Source organism: Oryctolagus cuniculus, chromosome 1 (genome assembly GCF_964237555.1).
Source record: "Oryctolagus cuniculus chromosome 1, mOryCun1.1, whole genome shotgun sequence".
NCBI classification, from domain to species: domain Eukaryota; kingdom Metazoa; phylum Chordata; class Mammalia; order Lagomorpha; family Leporidae; genus Oryctolagus; species Oryctolagus cuniculus.
Genome location: NC_091432.1, coordinates 15340603 through 15362883, shown reverse-complemented (window position 1 = coordinate 15362883; position 22281 = coordinate 15340603). Strand labels below are relative to the sequence as shown.

The following is a 22281-nucleotide window of genomic DNA, read 5'->3' as shown; positions in this document are numbered from 1 at the left end:
GACTCAGAGACACTACCTTCAAACAGAGTGGAAAAGAATTCAATTACCTTTATCAACACCAGTGATATCATTGTCTATGCCTCCCCCTGTGCAATGTCACCAACTCTAAGGAGAAATCTTGTGTCCTGAGCAGGTGTTGGGAATTTTCTCTGCTTTAGATAATCATTTCAAAATGTATGTATCTAATAACAAGACAGCCAGTATGCTCTAGAGGTGTTTATTCATTTTTTTTCAACAAGTATTTCCTGAGCTATTGTTTTAGGCAGGGAGATACTGCAGTGAAGATCATAGATCTCTTCCTTATGCTCCAAAAGCCCTATTCCAGAACTGACAGGTGCATAAAGAAATACATAACTACCAATATATTTTAAGTTAATATTGTATTCTATTAAAAAGCAACACTTCATAATTGGGTAGAATTGAACTAGAAAATAAGCTAATTAAATTTAGAATTGGATGGAAAAAGTTACCCTTTCATATTTCCCAGGTAAATGGGACAAACTTTTAGATCCTTCAGAATTGGGAAGCTCTCTGAAGGTTAGAAGGTGGTACTAGCTTCTTTTTCCACAGCCACAGAGGTTCACACTCCTGGGACTCTTCAGGGACATTCATTTCACATATCATATGTCATAAATGTGAAGGAGAGAACCAAATTGTGAATCCGGGTGCAATTTGATTGGGGATCCACAAATTAAACCATTTTTGATATTAAGTAAAAAATCCTGATGTCTACCTTACTACACTATCTGTAGTGTTGATCTTGCATATACCTTTTGTTTATAAAACATAATAATTTTAAACATGTGATATTATAAATGCTTTTCCTAACACACAAATGTCTGTCAAATCCCCTGGTGCTCTGAGTGGGACATTTTTCTTCAGATAAGACTGTTCCATGGATGCACACATTTTCATCTTGCTCTTTTTCATATCAAATAGTAAGTTAGCCCTGATAATAAAACCACAACCACACAGTTTAAAAGTATTACCGTCCATTAAGGATGTTACCATCTGTTATGAAACGCTTCATTAAATATTTTAATTTACTTTGTAGTTTTTCATAGGTTTCTTCTAGGAATTACAGGAAGAAAAAGAAATCTACTGGACAGCATTCCTGAGCGGCCACATTAACAGGGCACTATCACTGATTGTTCAAATCACCAACAGTGAAGACGGCTTTTTGCTCTTTTTCCTGGGTCCACTGACTCAGTAGATTCAAGCAAAAACACTTGTAACCACTCAACAAGATGTGAATTCCAAAAAAGCCAGGGATTTTCATTTTGTTCGTTACTCTATATGCTGTACCTAGAATAGAACCTGGCATATAATAGACATCAATACTTATACATCTGTGCTGATGAATGAATGAACAGGAAGCTGTGTATCAGAATAAAACAGTTCAATAATATTGAATTTCTGTATAGCCTTAATGGTGCCTTTTTACTCAAAATTACCAACGAACTGTATTTGATATCTCACATGCATTTCCTGACAAGAGTAATTAAAGTCATTTGTATTCTTTATAGACAGTTATAGGAAGAAACAAAGGAACCAGACCACAAAATATTCTGACCAAGTATTTGTTTTCTTAGATGGAATGAATTTGTGAAACGAGTGTTTTCCATGTCTGCAACAGGTTGTCCATTATTATATGGTATAATGGATATTAGAGTTGACCTCAAAATGGAGACAGCTGGAGTATCATGAAAATAAGAATGACATCCAGGCAATTAACAAAAACTGAAGTTCTCCATCTCTTGTCATCTATGTAAAACCTCAATTCTTCATATATAAGGAAGTGGTAATTTATCTCTCCTTAGGGTTCTTGTAGAGAAATTAATTCAAGTAATGACTAAGAACCTTAAATGTTATAAACACTCAGGTAACAAATGGTTCTCAAATTTTTGCATGTAAGAATAACCTGGTGCTGCCCACAGTTTCAGATTAACATGTTGTAGATGGGACCCAGAAACCTGCTTTTATTGAAAGAATGCAGGTTCTTGTCATTTAGGTTGTCTGAAAATCATCTCTAGGAAATATTGAAATAAATGTCCATTTTATTAGTAGCAATAATATTTATTGCAGGAGGCTTGTCCATGTTACAGTGTTTTATAGATGTTTTAGTTAACAAATGTAAAGGTACATTGCATAATATTACACTTTTAAAAGACCTATGAATAGGTCTATGTTTCAATCCCAATGCCAAAGATTTTTGTAGTTTTGACATTGGAAAACGTATTTGAATTCCCTTAATCTCGTTTTTTCTAACTATTAAAGGGGATGATAATTTCCTCAAATTATATCATAGGAAAATTCCAAAGAGATGTTGTATTCAAAGGACTAAGTACATTTTCAGGTAAAATATTTATCCCACGTAAGTAATGATGTTACACAGTTATAAGGCAGAATCATTACCTTGTTTTAAAAATATTCTAATAATTAAATTTGCATTTATGACTAGGCCACTGAGCCCTTGTTGAACTTTCTCTCTTCTGTCAGCATTCTCTTTCCTACTCCATAACTATTACTTTTGCTATGCATTCCCTTCAACGACCCAATCATTCATCATGGAACCCAATGTGATGTTCCATGCTTTTAACTCTTGTGCCTCCATTCAAGTTTTCTCTTCATAGATATGTTATAAGAGAGAAGCGCCATTAACTTTGATTGGGTTTCAGTCCTTTTGGAAATACTTATGAAAGTGATGTAATTTGTCTCACTAGAAAAATAAAATCTTATTAATTTGCCCTATGGCACAAAAAATAAAAAGAAACCCACTAATTTAAATCAGTACAGATTGACTTGAAGAGCTGAGTTCCTTTTTTATCAGAATGAGAAGACTATGGCAATTGATCAGTATATGCTAACAGTATATATAACTAACAAATTATCCTTTCTAACTAAGGTAATATTCTTGCATTATAAACAAAAAATGGATTTTCCATCTAAAATAATTAAACTATATTTTATAAAGAGATAAGCTTCTTCTGTGAAAAAATCTAAAAAACTACCAACTGCTTTTGCACTTTCTAAAATTATATCCAATTGCAAAAACTTCAAGCCTTTCCTGATTATTTTGGCCCTTTTGTAATATCTGCTATTTCATTCTCAATTTATCTTACAAAATTAACAAGTACTGTTTATTACTTTTAATAATTTCTAAAGCTTGTTTTATTTTATCTATTTGTACATTGAATATTGTTCTTCTCTTGTCTTTTTCTGTAATGTCACATGGTCTGTTTTGTCTCTGGCAGTGACAAAGACTAATTATTTTAGTGAATTCTCACATTTTCAGAAACTAAAATAGGGAGATGGTGAAGATATTTCAAGAAAAGTTCCTTCTCTAACACTTACATTTTATTATAAAATAGCTATAAGACTAGTTTTGAGGTATAAGGAAAGTATTCCATCTACTTATAACATCCAAAATCAGCTTACCTATATTTTCAGCAACACTTCATCTCAACAGAACTCAAATCTACCTGTCCTAGAATCTTTTATGTTAGTTTCTAAATCCCCATAGAATATATTTCTGAAACCCCTTAGGATTTCATAACTTGGAAAATAGCTAATGAGCAATTAAATAAAATTGTGCATTGATAATTTGGGGTTATTTAATAAGATGGCAAAAATGTTAAGACTATGAGTCCCTGATGAAAATAGAACCAGTCACAGTTTTCCCTCTTATTCTTTTCAAAGTGAGGAGAACCTAACTTTAACATACTTGTACACATATATCAAATATGTATACTCATGTGTACTTCTGTAGATTGAAGCACATATACATCGACACTGATATTTCTGTTTTATGTTGGATGTCTTTCATTTGCCCTATAAATCTATTCTACAGCTTTCTGAACTTTCTCCCAGGGTGCTGAGCTGTGTTACCACATCAGTGGACTCCTTTGTTCCTACTTAATGGGTTGATCCAATAATTAGTCAATGGCAGAGAGAAAAGGGAGGTCACAGTGATCTTTCCTAGACCCCTTACCTGCAGAGATGGCACAGCCAGTTGTCTTCTTGGCTGAGACTCACTCCTGACAAATGACCTGTATGCCCAGTGCGTAGGGTTAAGGACAAGCAGATTCATATTCCTACAGGTCCTTTTCTCACAGTGGCAGTGAGAATTGCACAAGGAGCAGCCATTTGCCCCTGACAGCAGTACAGCCACAGGATTTATCCACCTTTGTGTTCCTGGTAGCAGTTGGACACAAACAGAGAAATATCTGCATACATCCACACATCCACATAGAGCCACATCCTCCAATACCCCACATCCATCCACAACCAGCTGCATCAATAAATGCTCCCCAGTTGCTCATACAGGCTTCCAGACAAAAGTGACCCAGAGCCAAACTGCTACATTTCAGGGAAGTAGGAGCAAGTAAGATTCTAAGTCCATCAATTATCATGATTCCAGTTACCAGAGAGGCAGAGATATGAGTGCACACACAGAATAGGGGGCAAGGGAAAAAGGTGTGGGCATTTGATAATTTTTGCATTTTTTGTTTTAATTTTATTTCTTCTCTAATTTTAATTATTTCTTTCTACCTACTAATTTGGGGTTTGGTTTGCTGTTGTTTTCCTAGGTCCTTGAGATGCACCTTTGGCTCATTTATTTGGTGCCTTTCTAATTTCTCGATATAGGCACCAATTGCTATAAACGTCCCTCTTAACTCTGATTTTGCTGCATCCCAAAAGTTCTGATAGGTTGTGTTGTCTTCTTCATTCGTTTCCAGAAATTTTTTTATTTCTTTTTTGATTTCTCTATGACCCACTCTTCATTCAGGAGCGTGTTGTTCAGTTTCCATGTGTTTGCATATGTTCTCAAGATTCTTTAGCTATTAATTTGCAGCTTTATTCCATTATGGTCAGAAAAGATGCATGGTATGATTTTATTTTTTTTAATTTGATGAGACTTGCATGGTGGCCCAGCATATAGTCTCTCCTAGAGCAAGTTACATGCAATGATGAAAAGAATATGTATTCTGCAACTGTGGAATAAAAGGTTCTGCAAAGATAAAAGCTGCCAGAGAAGAAAAAAAAAAGAAGAAACCAACGAGTATCTCCCATAAATGCCAAATAAAAACCACACCAATTCAAGAAATAAGAATGAGGAAAACAACATGACGCCCCCAAAAGAACACAAAACTTCAGTACTAGTTTATGAAGATGATGAGAATGGAGAATTGCCAGAAATGGAATTGAAAACATTGGTCATAAAATTGCACAGAAGTAATCAGAAGAAAATGCATGAGCTACCGAATTCTGTACATGATATGAAAGAAAATTTCTCCCATGAAATTGAGATCTTAAAGAGAAATCAAAAGAAATGAATAATTTAATAGAACAAATAAAAATGCAGTGGAAAGCCTCAACAACAGAATCGTGAAGCAGAAGAAAGAACACCCAGACCTAGAAGATATAACACAGGGAATTATACAATCAAACCAAGAACAAGAAGAGAAAATTAGAAAGCTAAAAAACACTGTTGGAAATCTACATGATACTATCAAATGACCCAACATAGGGTTCTAGCAGTTCCTGAGGGCATGGAAAGGGAAAAAGGATTAGAAGGCCTTTTTAATGAAATAATAACATAAAACTTCCCTAATTTGGAGAAAGTAAGGGACATCCAAGTACAGAAAGCACACACAACTCCTAATAGACACGACCAGAGAAGATCTTCACCACTATACATTGTAATCAAACTCACCACAGTAAAACATAAAGAAAAGATTCAAAAATGTGCATGAGACAAATGCCAGATTATTTGCAGAGGATCTCCAATTAGACTCACAGAGGACTTCTCATCAGAAACCCTACAGGCTAGCAAAGAATGGCAAGATATATTCCAAGTCTTAAGAGAAAAACAATGTCAACCCAGAGTACTATACCCTGCAAAGCTCTCATTTAGGAATGAAGGTGAAACAAAGACCTTTGATAACAAACAGAAATTGAAAGAATTTTTCACAACCCGTCTACCACTACAAAAGATGTTTAAGATTGTGCTGCACACAGAAATACAGAAACATAGTCATCACTAAAAATAAGGTAAAGGAACGAAGTCTCCTAGTAAAAGTGTAAAGGAAATTCAAAGTAAAAAATAGGAATGCATTTTGAAAAATGACAAGGCAAAGTCATTACATATCAGTACTCACCTTGACTGTTAATGGCTTCAACCCTCCAGTTAAAAGACACAAACTGGATTAATGGATTAAAAAATAAAACCCATCTATTTGCTGCTTACAAGAGCCACATCTCACCAACAAAGATGAATGCTGTTTGAAAGTGAAAGGATAGAGATATTCCATGCCATAGAAACCAAAAAAGAGTGGACATAGCCATCCTAATAAAAGATAAAATAGATTTTTAACACAAAAACTGTTAGTGGGAGGGAAGTTATGGGGGGAGCCATTGTAATCCATAAGCTGTACTTTGGAAATTTATATTCATTAAATAAAAGTTAAAAAAAAAGACAAATAAGGACACGATGTAATGATTAAGGGATCAATTCAATAGAAAGATATAATTAATATAAACATATATGCAACTAATTACAGGGCACCTGGCTATTTAAAAGAAATGTTAAAGGATCTAAAGGTAGACGGAGACTATAATACAATTGTAATGGGGAACTTCAATACCCAATTTTAGCAATGGACAGATGAACCAGGCAGAAATTCAGCAAGGAAACAGCAGAGTTAATCAACACTATAGACCAAACGGATATAGCAGATACCTACAGAACTTTTCATACAACAGTTGCAGAATACACACTGGTCTCAGCAGTTCATGGATCTTTCTCTAGTACTAACCATATGCTCAGTCATAAAAAAAGTCTAAGAAAATTCAAAAAAATCAAAATCATACCATCCATCTTCTGGGACAACAATGAAATGAAGCTAGAAATCGACAACTCAGGAATCTCTAGAATATATGCAAGCACATGGAGACTGAAAAACATGCTCCTGAATGAAGAGCGGGTCATAGAAGAAATCAAAAAGAAATTAAAAAATTTATGGAAATGAATGAAGATGACAATACAACCTATCAGAACTTATAGGATGTAGCAAAAATAGTATTAAGAGGGAAGTTTATAGCAATTGGTGCCTATATCAAGAAATCATAAAGGCACCAAACAAATGAGCTATCAATGCATTTCAAGGACCTAGCAAAACAACAACAAAACAAAACTAGTAGGAGAAAAGAAAAAATTAAAATTAGAGAAGAAATCAACAAAATGTAATTTAAAAAAGCAAAACAAAAGATCAGCAAATGAAGAGCTGTGTTTTTTTAAAAAAAAATAAAAATAAAAAATATAAAAAATAAAAAGAAAGACACACAATTGGCTCAACTAACAAAAAAAAGGAGAGAAAAGACACAAACCAATAAAATTAGAGATGAAAATGGAAATGTAACAACAGACGTCACAGAAATAAAAGGAATCATCAGAAATTAATAGGAAGAGCTGTATGCCAACAAACTGGGAAACCTAGAAGAAATGCATAAGTTACTGGATACATAAAACCTACCTAAATTGAGCCATGAAGACATAGAAAATCTAACAATGGATAGAAGGGCCATAAAAGAAGGAGGTACCTTTCTCTGAAGGGAGGAGAGAACTTCCCGTTTGATTATGGCTCTGTCTTAATAATGTTGGGGTTTGCGGATTCAAGAGGCTTCCTTAGCCTTGGTAGCTCATGACAAGAGCCTCAGGTATAAACTGACATCATACATAAGAGTATTAATTGTTAAAATAACAACAGGAGTCACTGGGCACTTGCTCCCCATGTAGGACCTCTGACCTTAACAAGTTGTACTATGAGAATTAACACTAAAACAAGTCTTCAAAGAGTTCTTTATACTTTGTGTGTCTGTGTGGGTGCAAACTGTTGAAATCTTTACTTAATATAGAGTTGGTCTTCTGTATATAAAGATAATTAAAAATGAACTTAATGAATATTAGGATGGGAGAATCAGTAGGAGGTGGGACAGTTTGGGAGTGAGTATGGGGAGAAGACTGCTATAATCTAAATGTTGTGCCTATGAAATTTACATCTATTAAATAAAAGCTTTCTATTAAAAAATAAAGACCCACACTACAAAGAAAAGCCCAGCACCAGATGGCTTCCTGTTGAATCCTATCAGACATTTAAAGAAGAACTAACTCCACTTCTTCTAAAGATAATCAGAACCATTGGAATGGAGGGAATCCTCAAAATTCGCTCTGTGAAGTCAGCATCATCTTAATTCCTAAACCTGATAAAAGATGAAACAGAGAAAGAAAATAACAGACCAATTTCCCTAATTAATATAGATGCAAAAACCCTCAACAAAATCCTAGCCAATAGAATCGAACAACACATCAGAAAGATCATCCAACCAGACCAAGTGGGATTTATCCCTGGTATGCAGGGATGGTTCAACATTCACAAATCAATCAATGTGATGCATCACATTAACAAACTGCTGAACAAAAACCATATGATTATATCAACAAATGAAGAGAAAGCCTTTGATAAAATACAGCACCCTTTCATGATGAAAATTCTAAGCAAATTAGGAATATAATGACCATTTCTCAACACAATCAAGGTAGTTTATAACAAATACATGCCCAGAGTCCTACTGAATGGGAAAAGTTTCAAGCATTCCCAGTGAGATCCAGTACTAGACAAGGATGTCCACCTCCAATCATTGCTATTCAATATAGTCCTGGAAGTATTACCCAGAGCCATTAGGCAAGAAAAAGCAGTCAAAGCAATACAAATTGGGAAGGAGGAAGTCAAAATATCCCTATTTGCAGATGACATGATTCTATATATAGCGGATCCAAAAGACTGCACCCAGAGACTATTGGAACTCATAAAAGAATTCAACAAACAAGCAGGATATAAAATCAATACACAAAAATCAACAGCCTTTGTATACACAGAAAATGCCACAGCTTTGAAAGAGCTTCTAAAATCAATCACATCCACAATAGCTACAAAAAACATCAAATATCTTGAAATAAATATAACCAAGGATGTCAAAGATCTCTGCAATGAGAATTATAAAACATTAAAGAAAGAAATAGAAGAAGATATAAAAAAGGGAAAAATCTTCCATGTTCATAGATTAGAAAGATCAATATCATCAAAATGTCCATTCTTCAGAAAGCAATTTACAATTTCAATGCAATACCAATCAATATACCAAACACATTCTTCACAGATCTAGAAAAATGATGATGAAATCAATATGGAGGCACAGGAGACCTAAAATAACCAAAGCAATTTTATACAACAAAAGCAAAACTGGAGGCATCAAAGTACCAAATTTCAAGGCATGGTACAAAACAGTTATAATCAAAACAGACTGGTACTGGTACAAAAGCAGATGGATAGAACTATGGAATAGAATAGAATCACCAAAAATTGATCCAAGCATCTACAACCAACTTATATTTACCCAAGGAGCTAAAACCAATCTCTGGAGCAAAAATAGTCTCTCACAAATTGGTGCTGGGAAAACAGGATTTCCACATGCAGAAGCAGGAAGCAAGAGCTGTACCTTACACCTTACACAAAAATCCACTGAAAACAGATTAAAGATTTAAATCTATGACACAACATCATCAAATTATTAGAAAACACTGGGGAAACCATGCAAGACATTGACATAGGCAAAGAGTTCTTGGAAAACACAACAGAGGCACAGGAAGTCAAAGCCAAACTTAACAAATGGGATTACCTCAAATTGAGAAGTTTCTGTACTGCAAAAGAAACAGTCAGGAAAGTGAAGAGGCAACTGACAGATTGGGAGAAATTATTTGCAAACTATGCAACTGATAAGGGATTAATAGCCAGAATATGCAAAGAGATCAAGAAACTCATAACAACAAAACAAACAACTCAGTTAAGATGTGGGCAAAGGACTTAAACAGATATTTCTCAAAAGAGGAAATCCAAATGAGCAACAGACACATGAAAAGACGTTCAGGATCAGTATCCATGAGGGAAATGCAAATCAAAACCACAATGAGGTTTCACTTCACCCTAGTTAGAATGGATTCCATACAGAAATCTTCACTTAGTGTAGAGTTGGTCTTCTATGTACAAAGTTAATTGAAAATGAATCTTAATGGAAAATGGCAGGAGAAGGGAAGATGGTGGAGGAGGTGGGGTAGGAGTGTGGGTGGGAGGGTAGTTATGGTAGGAATAATAATTATAGTTAAAGTTGTACATATAAAATTTCTATTCCTCAAAAAAAATCAATTAATTGATTAAATTAAAAAATGAAAGAAAGTACATGACCTGTTAGAAACTAGACTTTAAGTACAGGAATATAGCCAACTGTGAGTTCTCTGCAGGTAACAAGCTTAGGGCAAATGCACAGCCCTTACTCTTCCTTGGCATTAACAAGCATTGTGTAATCCTATTAAATAGACAGAAAGCAAAGAAGCCTACTGATGTAATTAATATAGCTTACCATCCTAGAGTACAGAACAGGTTAGAAGGGTGGTGAATTCTTATAAAAAGAGAAGTGAAATATCCAAACATAACAGAAATATCAGTAGGAAAGAAAATAAGTGCTTCAATATGCACAGGCATACATATGTGTATAAATGTATATATGAGAGCACTTTGAAAAGTTCATGGATAATGAAATTAAAAATTTACTGAATACAAAAAAAATTTGAAATACATGCCCAGATTCCTCATAATGTATGTTTTCCTTGAACTTATTGAAGATTCTTCTTATTTATAGCATACATAATATATATATATGTATATATATTATACTTAACTTCTGAACAATTCAAGTGAGAACAAGAATGAAAATTATGACTCATCATATTTTCACCGGAGAATCACAATATTCAAAAGTTTTTCTCCATCTTGTTAAACAGTTCCTAATTTATTAATACACAACTTGTTTAATTATCTTGTTGTTCCCCAAGCTGTGGAATCCTGAGAGGTTTAGGAATCTACAGCCCTGGGAATCCAGAAAATCATATAAAATGTTCTGAGACATACAGGCATGAAATCTACTGAGATGATGGTGTTGCTAAGAATTTTAGGTAAGTTGCTTTATTCAGCTATTCACAAGAGGTGGACAATTTTACCTTGTCTTCAAAACCAGTACAATAGTGATGTGCATACTAAGATAAAATAAGTGCTAAGGAAAGTATCTCTAGAAACATCTCAATGAATTCCTAGTGCAGTTATTAACCTGTTGAGCATTCACAAAGGGAAGTAGCATTTCTCACTATTAGACACAAAAGTAGAGCAATGAAGCTTACAAAAAGAGAAAATGGAGGAAAATACTAAATGCGCAATAACCATCAGGGACCACCAAAAAATTCCTTGTTAATAGCTCAGAAGCAACTGAGGAAAAATAATGAAATAGCGTAGATGTTTACTCTAAGGATAAAATAATTCCAGGAAAAAATGTATTGCTTTTAGCTAGATATTTTTAAGAAAGTATGAAGGAATATGGTGTTTCTAGAGAATTATTTCAATGGAAGCTCATCTATAAACACACAAAAATGTGTTTTAATAATAATATAGAAATTTACTTGAGTTTATAAGAAAACATACGACCTTTGCAAGGAAGGTGAGCATATTCTCTGACTAGCATACATACTGTGTATCACACTTCTCTTGTTTTGATTAAGAAAGACAGAACTAAGGTCTAAAGGCAATCTTTCTCCCAGTGGACACAAATGAATATCAAGAGAAACATGAGGAAACGTTTGCTCCTTCTTCTGTATGCCTCAAAGTAAATTATGAGCATTTTTTCCTAGTGAAAAAGCACAAAGTTTTAGTAAGACTCTCAGAGGCACTTGACCCCAATACAAGTCAATTAATTTCAGAAGAGAAAACATGAATGGAAGGATGACAGAATCAAAAGGAAAGCATCTTTTTGGGCTTCCTAGGGGGTGGTTAAATTATTAAGAAAACTATTGTCAAAGGTAGTAGCAACAAAGCAGAGAAGAGAATGCTGATAGGAGAGTCAAATGGACATCAAGGGATCAGTGAGGCCATATGAATTTCAAACTTAAGCCACTGCTATGTTTTACATAAAAAGTATCACTGATTTACATGCTTGCAACCTCATTACTTACTTATGATAACTATTTTATTTAACAGACAATTCATGAGCACTTTATATATAATATCTCCTTTAATTTTTTCTTACATTGATTTAAGGAATTTATGATTATCTCCTTCAATGGATAAGAATATATATCCACAATGTTGTGGTAGTCTTTGAGAAAAACAGCATCATTTGAGCCATCCAGAACATCATTTATATTGTTTTTTTTCTCTTTTGATTCAAGGCTATAACCATTCATTCATTCAGTAAATATTTATTGTTGGCGGTGCCGTGGCTCAATAGGCTAATCCTCCGCCTAGCGGCGCCGGCACACCAGGTTCTAGTCCCAGTCGGGGCGCCGGATTCTGTCCCGGTTGCCCCTCTTCCAGGCCAGCTCTCTGCTGTGGCCCGGGAGTGCAGTGGAGGATGGCCCAAGTGCTTGGGCCCTGCACCCCATGGGAGACCAGGAGAAGTACCTGGCTCCTGCCATCGGATCAGCGCTGGCCGTGGCGGCCATTGGAGGGTGAACCAACAGCAAAAGGAAGACCTTTCTCTCTGTCTCTCTCTCACTGTCCACTCTGCCTGTTAAAAAAATATTTATTGTGTCTGTTATATACTAGATGTTATTATAGGCACTGGGATATATGATAATGAGTGAAACAAAAATCCTTGACATGATGAAGTTTATGTTCAAGTGGGCTACTATCTCTGCTTGAATCCAAAGAATCAATGAGAAGAATTGAATAGGACTCTGCCACCACAGGTAATTTAACAATTTAGGAATTTTTTCCAGTTATTTTCATCAAGAACTTATAAAAAATCAGAAAGTAAAATATAATTATTTGGAGCAAAATTTCTTAAGAGTTATAATACTGTTTAAGAACCATTGTTGTTTAAATTGTGGTTGTCACAAAGATCAGGAACCTACTGGCTTTTAATATATTAAAGACAAAGATGAAAACATCAGGCATTCCCAGAATGTTTTGTTCAATGAGAAATTATCCAACCCCCTTGAGTGAGGGTCTTGATGGATATTTGTGCTTTGAAAAAGATTTTAATTACATGAGTTGGAAATCTACTCCACTCTATATAAAAAAAGAAAAGCATATTTTGCAAGGTTTTCTATATTTAGATTCTACCTAGGATCTTAAAATTGGGAGATGATTGTCTTTTGTTTTATTTGGAAAATTTTTAAGATTGTCAACATATTGTAAAAACATTATATCTAATACAACGGATATTTCTGATCTTTGAGTCATGAATACATTCATAATGATATGATTCTGAATGAATTGTCTATTTCACTAAGTGAAATTCATTTACATGTTATGGTTCACATTATTTTCAGGAAATAAAAATTGACTTATTATCAGATAAGTTCATTATAAAATACTTTTCTGTCACTGTACATTAGGATAGTTTCCACACTTATTCACATATATATATATGTAATTTATATATATATACACATATATATATATAGAGAGAGAGAGAGAGAGAGAGAATTGAGTTACATTAACTATAAATTTCATTTCAGATCTGTAAAAAAAACATTAAAAATGCTTGTTTTATAAAAGACTCTTAAATATAACAAAATTTGGACTGGCTGTTTCAAACAGTATCAACTTGAGATAGTTATCTTTCTAAAAATTATCTCCAGCATTATAGTGACTGGAAGTCATGCCAGTCCTAGATTTTAGACACGAAAAACAAAAAATGGCATCACTTCTCTTGCCTAAAATACAGTTTAATTTGATGATTCCCATTATAATTTCATCGAAATTCTCAATATTATTCCTTGTTTGGGATTGATAATATGTATTTGAAGGGGATGTGTAGATTAGGTGAAGAGATAAATTCCTCTTTCACTGGGAGGAAAAAAAATTGTCATCAGCCGCCAACCATAAACCACAGAGCATTTTCACTACTTTTGAGTTCTAACTTGTCCATTCCTAGCTGGGAGACATCAAAATGATTTTTTACTTTTCTCCGTGTCTAAATTCAATTAGCTCATCATCATGTTTTATTTCCTTATTAGCTTCAAACATTAACTAAAAATCTATCTGTACTTGTTTTTTCCAGAGATCTCTTCTAAATAAAGACTACAAAGAAAATGAGGCAGATCAATCCTTATCAAATCTACATATCCGTGCCTACAACAGCACCTGTGGTCCAAGAAAAAACTTTTAATGAATAAATATATAAAAACCCCCCTGACACACAGTAATTAGTCTTTTCTGCATTAAGTAGATTTTATCAAAGTTCAGAAAACTCTCATCACCAGCTACAGGCAGGAAAGATTCCTCCCAAGTGAAGATCCTTCCTTGGTGTTCAAGGGGAAGCATACAGAATGTCTTCATTGGTGTGTTGCTTGAGGGAACTGAACTCTTATCTACTCTGTTCATAGGTGATATCTCTCTTTAAACAATGGAGAAGGGCAATCATACAGTAACTGAGTTCATCCTACTGGGCTTCACAACAAACCCCGTGATGAAGTTGGTCCTGTTTGTGGTGTTCCTTGGAGTCTACTCTATGACCTTGGTAGGAAATACCACTCTCATAGTGTTAACCTGCAATGACTCCCGGCTACACACACCCATGTATTTTTTCATTGGAAATTTGTCATTCCTGGATCTCTGGTATTCCTCTGTGTACACTCCTAAGATCCTAGTGACGTGCATCTCTGAAGACAAAAGCATCTCCTTTGCTGGCTGCCTTTCTCAGTTCTTCTTCTCCGCTGGGCTGGCCTATAGTGAGTGTTACCTGTTGGCTGCCATGGCTTATGACCGTTATGTGGCCATCTCCAATCCCCTGCTATATGCTCAGGCCATGACCAGGAGATTATGCATCTCATTGGTTTTAGTTTCCTACGCTGGGGGGTTTGTCAATGCAATAATATTAACGAGCAACACATTCACATTGGATTTTTGTGATGACAATGTCATTGATGACTTCTTCTGTGATGTCCCACCCCTGATAAAGTTGGCATGTGATGTGAGGGAGAGCTACCAGGCTGTGTTGTACTTTCTCCTGGCCTCTAACGTCATTACCCCCACCATGCTCATCTTGGCCTCCTACTTGTTCATCATCGCTGCCATCCTAAGGATCCGCTCCACCCAAGGCCGCCTCAAGGCCTTCTCCACTTGTTCCTCCCACCTGATCTCTGTGACCTTGTACTACGGCTCCATTCTCTATATTTACTCCCGCCCAAGTTCCAGCTACTCCCTGGAGAGGGACAAGATGGTTTCTACCTTTTATACTGTGTTGTTCCCCATGTTGAACCCCATGATCTACAGTCTGAGGAATAAGGATGTGAAAGAAGCTCTAAAGAAACTCTTCAAGTTAGCACAGTCCTAAGTCTGAATCCACATGCATGTTTCCAAATCAGTGCTAAGTGATAACAATCTGCTTCACAAATGGTTGTTAAACTGATTTTTTTAAATTTGGCTTTAAATAAAATTCAACTACAAAAATGTTTATTTTAATTATTTGGATTTAGTAGTTAGATCATGATACAATTTAATTTTTTTAAAAAAAGCTATATCTGAGTTTATTATAAAATAGAAGGTTATCTAATACTGCTTGTGACCCTAAGAACTAAACTTAACTTTGTTCTCCTTTCTATTGACTCCATTATTTTTATCTACCTAATGTCTATTATGGATATTTGAAGCAAATATCATATGGATCATTGACATTTGGGAAATCCCCAAATACCAATGAAGAATTCACAGGGCCTTTTCAAGGATAAGAGAGCAAGGAATGCTATTGTGTATTGTGAGTGTGTGTATATGTCTGTGTGTAGAGAGGACAATGATATGTAAGGAAAAAGCCTGTGTACAAGAGAAATGTTAAACTTAGCATAAATGGTGAAATGTCTATAATTATTTGACCTGTGTTTTTCAAAACTGATGAAAAATGTAAAGCGCGCCCATTTCAGCACACTCAATAATTCAATAAGAAGTCCTAGCCTCTGAGCTTCAAGCTCCTCATTTATAAAACAGAGCTAATAATCCACAAGCTGAACGCTTGTAAAAGGTATTGAGTGAATTACCAACTAAATCTGCTGAGTAATAAATATTGAATTATATCTTTTTTCATAATTAAAATATTCTTGTGAAAAAATACAAGCATTGGGTCTAGAATTGTGTTCCATCCAACTGAAACTCTGGTCGGAGTTTCCCTAAAGAGTGGCAATGATGGAGCCTGCTGAGATTCCAAGAAAGAAGCCCTGGGGCTGGCATTGTGGTGCAGCAAGACAAGGCCCATTCCTGTGACGCCAGCATCCCATAAGGCACCAGTTCATGTCCCAGTTGCCCCACTTTCTGTCCAGCTCTCTGCTGAAGGCCTGCGAAACGCAGCCAAAGATGGCCCGAGTATTTAGACCCTTTCCACCTATGTTGGGAGACCTGGATGAAGCTGCTGGCCTCTGGCTTCAGTCTGATCCATCCCTGGCCATTGCGACCATCAGGAGAATGAACCAACAGATGGGGAGATATCTCTCTGACACACTTTCTCTCTCTCTCTCTCTCTCTCTCTCTCCCTCCATCCCTCCCGCTCTCTCTCTCCCTCCCTTTTTCTCTCTCCTTCTTTCTCTCTCCCTTTTTCTCTCTCTGTCCCTGTATAAATCTGACTTTCAAATAAATAAATGATTCTTTTGAGAAAGGAGCACTAAGTTCTAGGTGATCATTTCAAAGCATTTATAAGGGACACTTGCATACAGAGGGGACAGAAATACATATTTTCAAAGCACTGCAGGACATCAAACATTGCACTTAGGTGTTTCCATCACACGGAGCTTGGATTATGGAGTTTTTGAGTCCTTACAGAATACGACTAAAGCAAAAGAGCTAGTTTCTATGTGTTTCAGTTTTTTGTTTTGTTATTTCCTTGTAATGCCTATGCACATGAGACCAGTTGCATGAAAGAAACATGCAACAGGTCTGGTCACACAGTAATCAACATGCTGTGTTCCTCAACCAGGACAAAGAAAAAAGCAGAAGGAACTGAGGGCCTTATGAAAGTTTTGGTATTTTTGTTATTGGTGTCAGTTTGTTTATTTCACTTTGCTTGATGCCATTGTCCCCTAGTGGTAATACACTGGTGTGTGACCTGACAGAGAGAACTGAACATGCTTTTAGCATGAAATGCCATTCAACAGTCCCCCTACATAGGAGCCAGCAACAAGCCCAGTACACAGCAAAGTGGACATGATACTTGAATAAAGCAGTGGGTTACAAATTGCCATATAGCAGTCATATGCCATAGCTGCCAGGAGAAAGCACTCAGTGTAGGCTAAGAAACAGGAGAAAAATAGCTGAGCCCCACATCCAGCCAAGGAGATGCGTTTGTCTTCTGAGACACAGGTGGCCAGTATTTTGGGGGTGTACACAGAGGTGTACCAGAAATCCAAAAAGGACAAGTTGCCAATGAGAAAGTACATAGGTGTATGCAGACGGGAATCAATCCAAATTAGGGTATCAAGGGTCATGATGCCTGACAATGTTAATAAATACATCATCAGAAATATTCCAAATAGAATCAGCTGCCAGCGGGGGTCTGCTGATAAGCCCACCAGGATGAACTCAGTCAGGAAGGTGAGATTTTCCATTTCTATGTTCCCAGAGGAGAAACCCTGATCACCATTAGAGGGGGAAAAAAAATCTATTTTTCGATTGAAGCAAGCTGACAAGTGCATTGATTAAATCAATATTGGCTAAGAAGTTTTTGGGCTTCTCTACACTTTATTAAACTACTGAATTTCAATCTACAACTTACGAAGACCGTTGGACTAGAAATGATTTTTAAATTAAAAATTTCATTCATGAACTATAAAACAGGGCAAGTCCCTTACTCTCATAAGACAAATGGGTAAAATGAAAATCCAGGTCAACACAGTGGATTAAGCCCCTGCCTGCAGTGCTGGCATCCCATATGGGTGCTAGTTTGAGTCTCAACTGCTCCACTTCTGAATAAGCTCCTTACTAATATACCTGGGAAACCAGCATAAGATGGCCCAAGTACTCGGACCCTGCACTCACATGGAATACCTGGAAGAAGCTTCTGCGCTCCTGGCTTCAGTCTTGCCCAAACCTGGGCATGTACAACTCCTGCTTCTTTTAGTATAAATAGGTAATATGTGTGCATACATATACTGTACTATAACAGTAACATGCTAGTTACTGTTCTAAGTCCTAAAATTAACTCACTTTTCCCATCACAACTTTATAATGTAGATGCTATTTTTTCCTATGTTATATTTGATAACACTGAAGTACAGAGAGTTCATGGACGAAGTCATAGAAGCCATCAACAGCAGAACTTATATTTGAACCCAGAATCTTCTGAATCGAGGATGTATCACTCATCTGTCATCATTTACCTCCCTCATATGTAAAAGATCTTTTTCAAGTATTCTGCTAATTAACGCAATTTCAAAGCCCTCTTACACCTGACAAGCTCTTCTAACCCCCAAAAGTGAATTTTAAAAAATCTTGTTCTTATAAATGTTAGTTTTCCACTTTTTTCCATTTGCTGGAATACTGGTAAATTTAGATCAGATCCCGCATAAAACCCTGTGTTTTAATAGCCAGCTGACATTCCTTGCAGTTATTAAAACAGAGGGAGTAACCTAAAACTTTAAGAGGATATTGGTATATGTCAGTATTTAAAACATTTATCTTCAAAGAAAACTGCACTAAGTTTGTTACTAGAATTCAAACTCAAAACTTCTCTTGTGCTCCTTCTTGTTAAGAAGCAAGGTATGGGTGTGCTGCTATTTCAAATGCAGGGGCAAAAGTTCCATCAGCAGGTGATTTGGCTGCTGATGTTGCAAGGAAAAGAAAACCAAAGGTCTAAAGATAATTCCACGTTTCTGTTAATACAATATGCATCTTTCATAGCATAGAGAGCACCAATGCCTTGGTGCTCTACAGAAGACTGTGTAATATGGCTTTGACTTTCACTCCTACCTCTCCTCTTCATCATTTCTCTCCATCTGTTAGACCTTCCTACCAACCTGGCTTGCTTGTATGATTGATTTCCCCATAATAATCTCACATAGTTAGGAGTTTTCATTTAGATATATAATATGCTGATATGCATTTGCACGGTTTTGCTTTTGCTCTGAATCTGTTCAAACTTACATAGTTATTTTCGGGGCAGGAATTTATGGTTATTATATGTATGAAATGGTGATCTATAGCCACCAACTCAATGGTGACTAAGAACTTTCATTGCCGCATTATCACCTGTTGATATGCACAAAAGCTTCATTTTAATACAATATTATTTGGGAAAAATGAGTTTATCTGGACAGATCTATTTAATATACTTATTATAACTCTAAGAAGACAAATAATTGATGGAATAAATTTTCCAATCTACTACTCACAATCTTCCCAGAAAAAACGAGCTTTTTAAAGAAGACTTGAAAATGATCCAACTAATCTCCCACTGAGGTAAGGAGGGAAGAGAGAGCTATCCCATCATAAGAAAAGTATCAGAGCTTTCACACAAGAGAGCCTGACTAAGTAAAGGGATTGAGAGAGGTTAAATAAACACGTGTAGAATATAGTACCCTGAAGAAGTTAACTAGTCACCAGATCACAAAAATTCTCAGAAAACAGAAACTATTTTATCCTTTTAACCAACAGAAATGGAAACAATTGGGGCCGGCACCGTGGCTCACTTGGCTAATCCTCCGCCTGTGGCGCTGGAATCTCATATGGGCGCCAGGTTCTAGTCCCAGTTGCCCCTCTTCCAGTCCAGCTCTCTGCTGTGGCCCTGGGGCAGGGGAGGATGGCCGAAGTGCTTGGGCCCTGCACCCACATGGGAGACCAGGAAGAAGCACCTGGCTCCTGGCTTCGGATGGGTGTAGCTCTGGCCGTAGTGGCCATCTGGGGAGTGAAACAACGGAAGGAAGACCTTTCTCTCTGTCTCTCCCTCTCACTGTCTAACTCTATCTGCAAATAAATTTATAAAACATTTAAAAAAAAAAAGAAAAGAAATTGTTGATTTGTAAGTCCATCAGATCATGCTCTTTTGATATGGCAACATTAAACAAACTATAAATTTGGTTATCAGTATTAAGGCCTTTTGATGTTGGAACAACTTCGTGTCTTACATCTAAAAATTCTTAAAATTAGGAGTGTAATACATCATAATGACATGTTTTCTAATTAATTTTTCCAAAAAACTAGGAGAAAGACACAAACATGCATAGAACCTTGATTGTCATCAGTCACTGCTTCTCCCCATGGAGATTTACATTCTGAATCTTCCCCTGCTTGTACAGCTTTTGAAATATAACTCTCTGTTTCTGTTTATCTTTTTATTTCTCGACTCTTTACTAATTACATCTGCTTCTCTAAAAATACCATACAGCTGCCAACTTTTGCCATTTATTCTTTAATTATTGAAAAAAACTTGTAAGTACAAGTGACTCTAATTAAGGATATTTGTTATCTACTTTCTCTATTTTCAGAGAAATCATTTATATTTTCATGCTATTAAGTCAGGAAATGAGAATCAGAAAGATAAATAAATAAATTTATTTCTAAGGGCATTTTACACTGTCTATTTTTAGTCTGACTTGTGAACTCTCTCTCCTAACAAGTGAGGTAAGTACTTTTGGAGTTGTTAGTCCTGTGCTTATAACGCTGATTTCTCACCTGTAATTCATGGGATTTGAAATCATTTAATACATACATAGCCAGCTATATTTTATCGTTTATTTAAAATATTACAGTATAAACTGTTAAATACCAAGTAAATTTATTTTAAAATTCTTATTTCAAATTCTCAGATAACCAACAGTTTTACAGCCCCTGCTGCTACAAGTTATTTAGCACATAGAAAAGTTATTCCAGGCCGGCGCCGCGGCTCACTAGGCTAATCCTCCGCCTAGCGGCGCCGGCACACCGGGTTCTAGTCATTATGCATGGTTTTTTCCTTCCTCATTTTATTGTTTTCTGACAGTACAGGAGGAAAACAATGACATGGAGATAGCCTGTGGAAAAAACCTCTGCCAAACAAGTATTTTCATTTAAGAAAACGTTGCTTTCTCTAGCATTTTTCTCAAGGCGTCCTTGACATCTTTGTTTCTTAAGCTATAGATCATGGGGTTCAACATGGGAATTACCACAGTGTAGAACACTGACACTACTTTGTCACGTTCCAGGGCATAGCTAGTGCTGGGCCGGGAGTAAATGAAGAGAATTGAACCATAATACAAGGTGACAGCCGTCAGGTGAGACCCACAGGTGGAGAAGGCTTTGAGGCGGCCCTGAGTGGAGTGGATCCTCAGGATGGCAGCGATGATGAAGAGATAGGAGGCGAGAATAAGTATGGTAGGAGTGATGACATTGGAGGCCAGGATAAAGTACAGCACAGCCTGGTAGCTCTCCTTCACATCACACGCCAACTTCACAAGTGGGGGCAGATCACAGAAGAAGTCATCGATGATGTTGCTGCCACAAAAACTCAGAGTAAATGTCTCAGTGGTGATTATGGTTGAGTTAACAAATCCACCTAGGTATGAAGCTGCAACAAGACTGGCACATAACCTCGGGGACATGGCCTGGGCATAAAGCAGAGGGCTGGAGATGGCTGCGTAGCGATCATAAGCCATGGCTGCCAACAGATAGCACTCACTGTAGGCCAGCCCGGCAGAAAAGAAGAACTGAGCCAGGCAACCAGCCACGGAGATGCTTTTGTCATCGGAGATGCAAATCCTCAGGATTTTGGGGGCATAGACGGAGGAATACCAGAGATCCAGGAGTGACAAGTTTCCGATGAAGAAATACATGGGTGTGTGGAGCCGACAGTCCACACAAATCAAAGAAATCAGGGTGATATTCCCTAAGAGGCTGAAGACATAAATGATGAGGAAGATGAAGAACAGCACTCGTTGGAACCTCAAGTCTGCTGTGAAGCCTAAAAGGATGAACTCTTTCACTTCAGTGAAATTTTTCTCTTCCATTAATTTTGGGTTTCTGTTGTCTTCTTCTGTGAAAAAATTAAAGCACGTGTTATGACTTAAGATATTACTATGTGCTTGTCCCATCATTATTATTCTAGAAGACTGAAAAATCCCACTCATTCATGTATGATTTTTTATTTTAATTTTTAGTTAGTGTATAACAGATTCAGTATGGTTTGTAGACACAATTTAAGAACATAATATTGCCTCCC

The 22281-nt window shown here is 36.3% G+C and overlaps 2 protein-coding genes across 2 annotated transcripts; one reads left to right on the top strand and one right to left on the bottom strand.

The window, feature by feature from the left end:
- The first annotated feature begins 14514 nt into the window (after window positions 1-14514).
- LOC100354160 (olfactory receptor 9G19-like) lies at window positions 14515-15444 on the top strand. Its single transcript, XM_002708954.2, has one exon. The coding sequence runs from the start codon at window positions 14515-14517 to the stop codon at window positions 15442-15444; it is 930 nt and encodes a 309-aa protein (XP_002709000.2).
- A 5689-nt stretch (window positions 15445-21133) lies between these two features.
- LOC100354407 (olfactory receptor 9G19-like) lies at window positions 21134-22069 on the bottom strand. The gene has a single exon (XM_002708955.4). It carries the CDS (start codon window positions 22067-22069, stop codon window positions 21134-21136), a length of 936 nt encoding a protein of 311 aa, XP_002709001.2.
- Window positions 22070-22281: the final 212 nt, after the last annotated feature.

Bases quoted from the DNA above. Each gene is read 5' to 3' on its own strand.
- LOC100354407 (XM_002708955.4), bottom strand. From the start codon at position 22,069: ATGGAAGAGAAAAATTTCACTGAAGTGAAAGAGTTCATCCTTTTAGGC.
- LOC100354160 (XM_002708954.2), top strand. From the start codon at position 14,515: ATGGAGAAGGGCAATCATACAGTAACTGAGTTCATCCTACTGGGCTTC.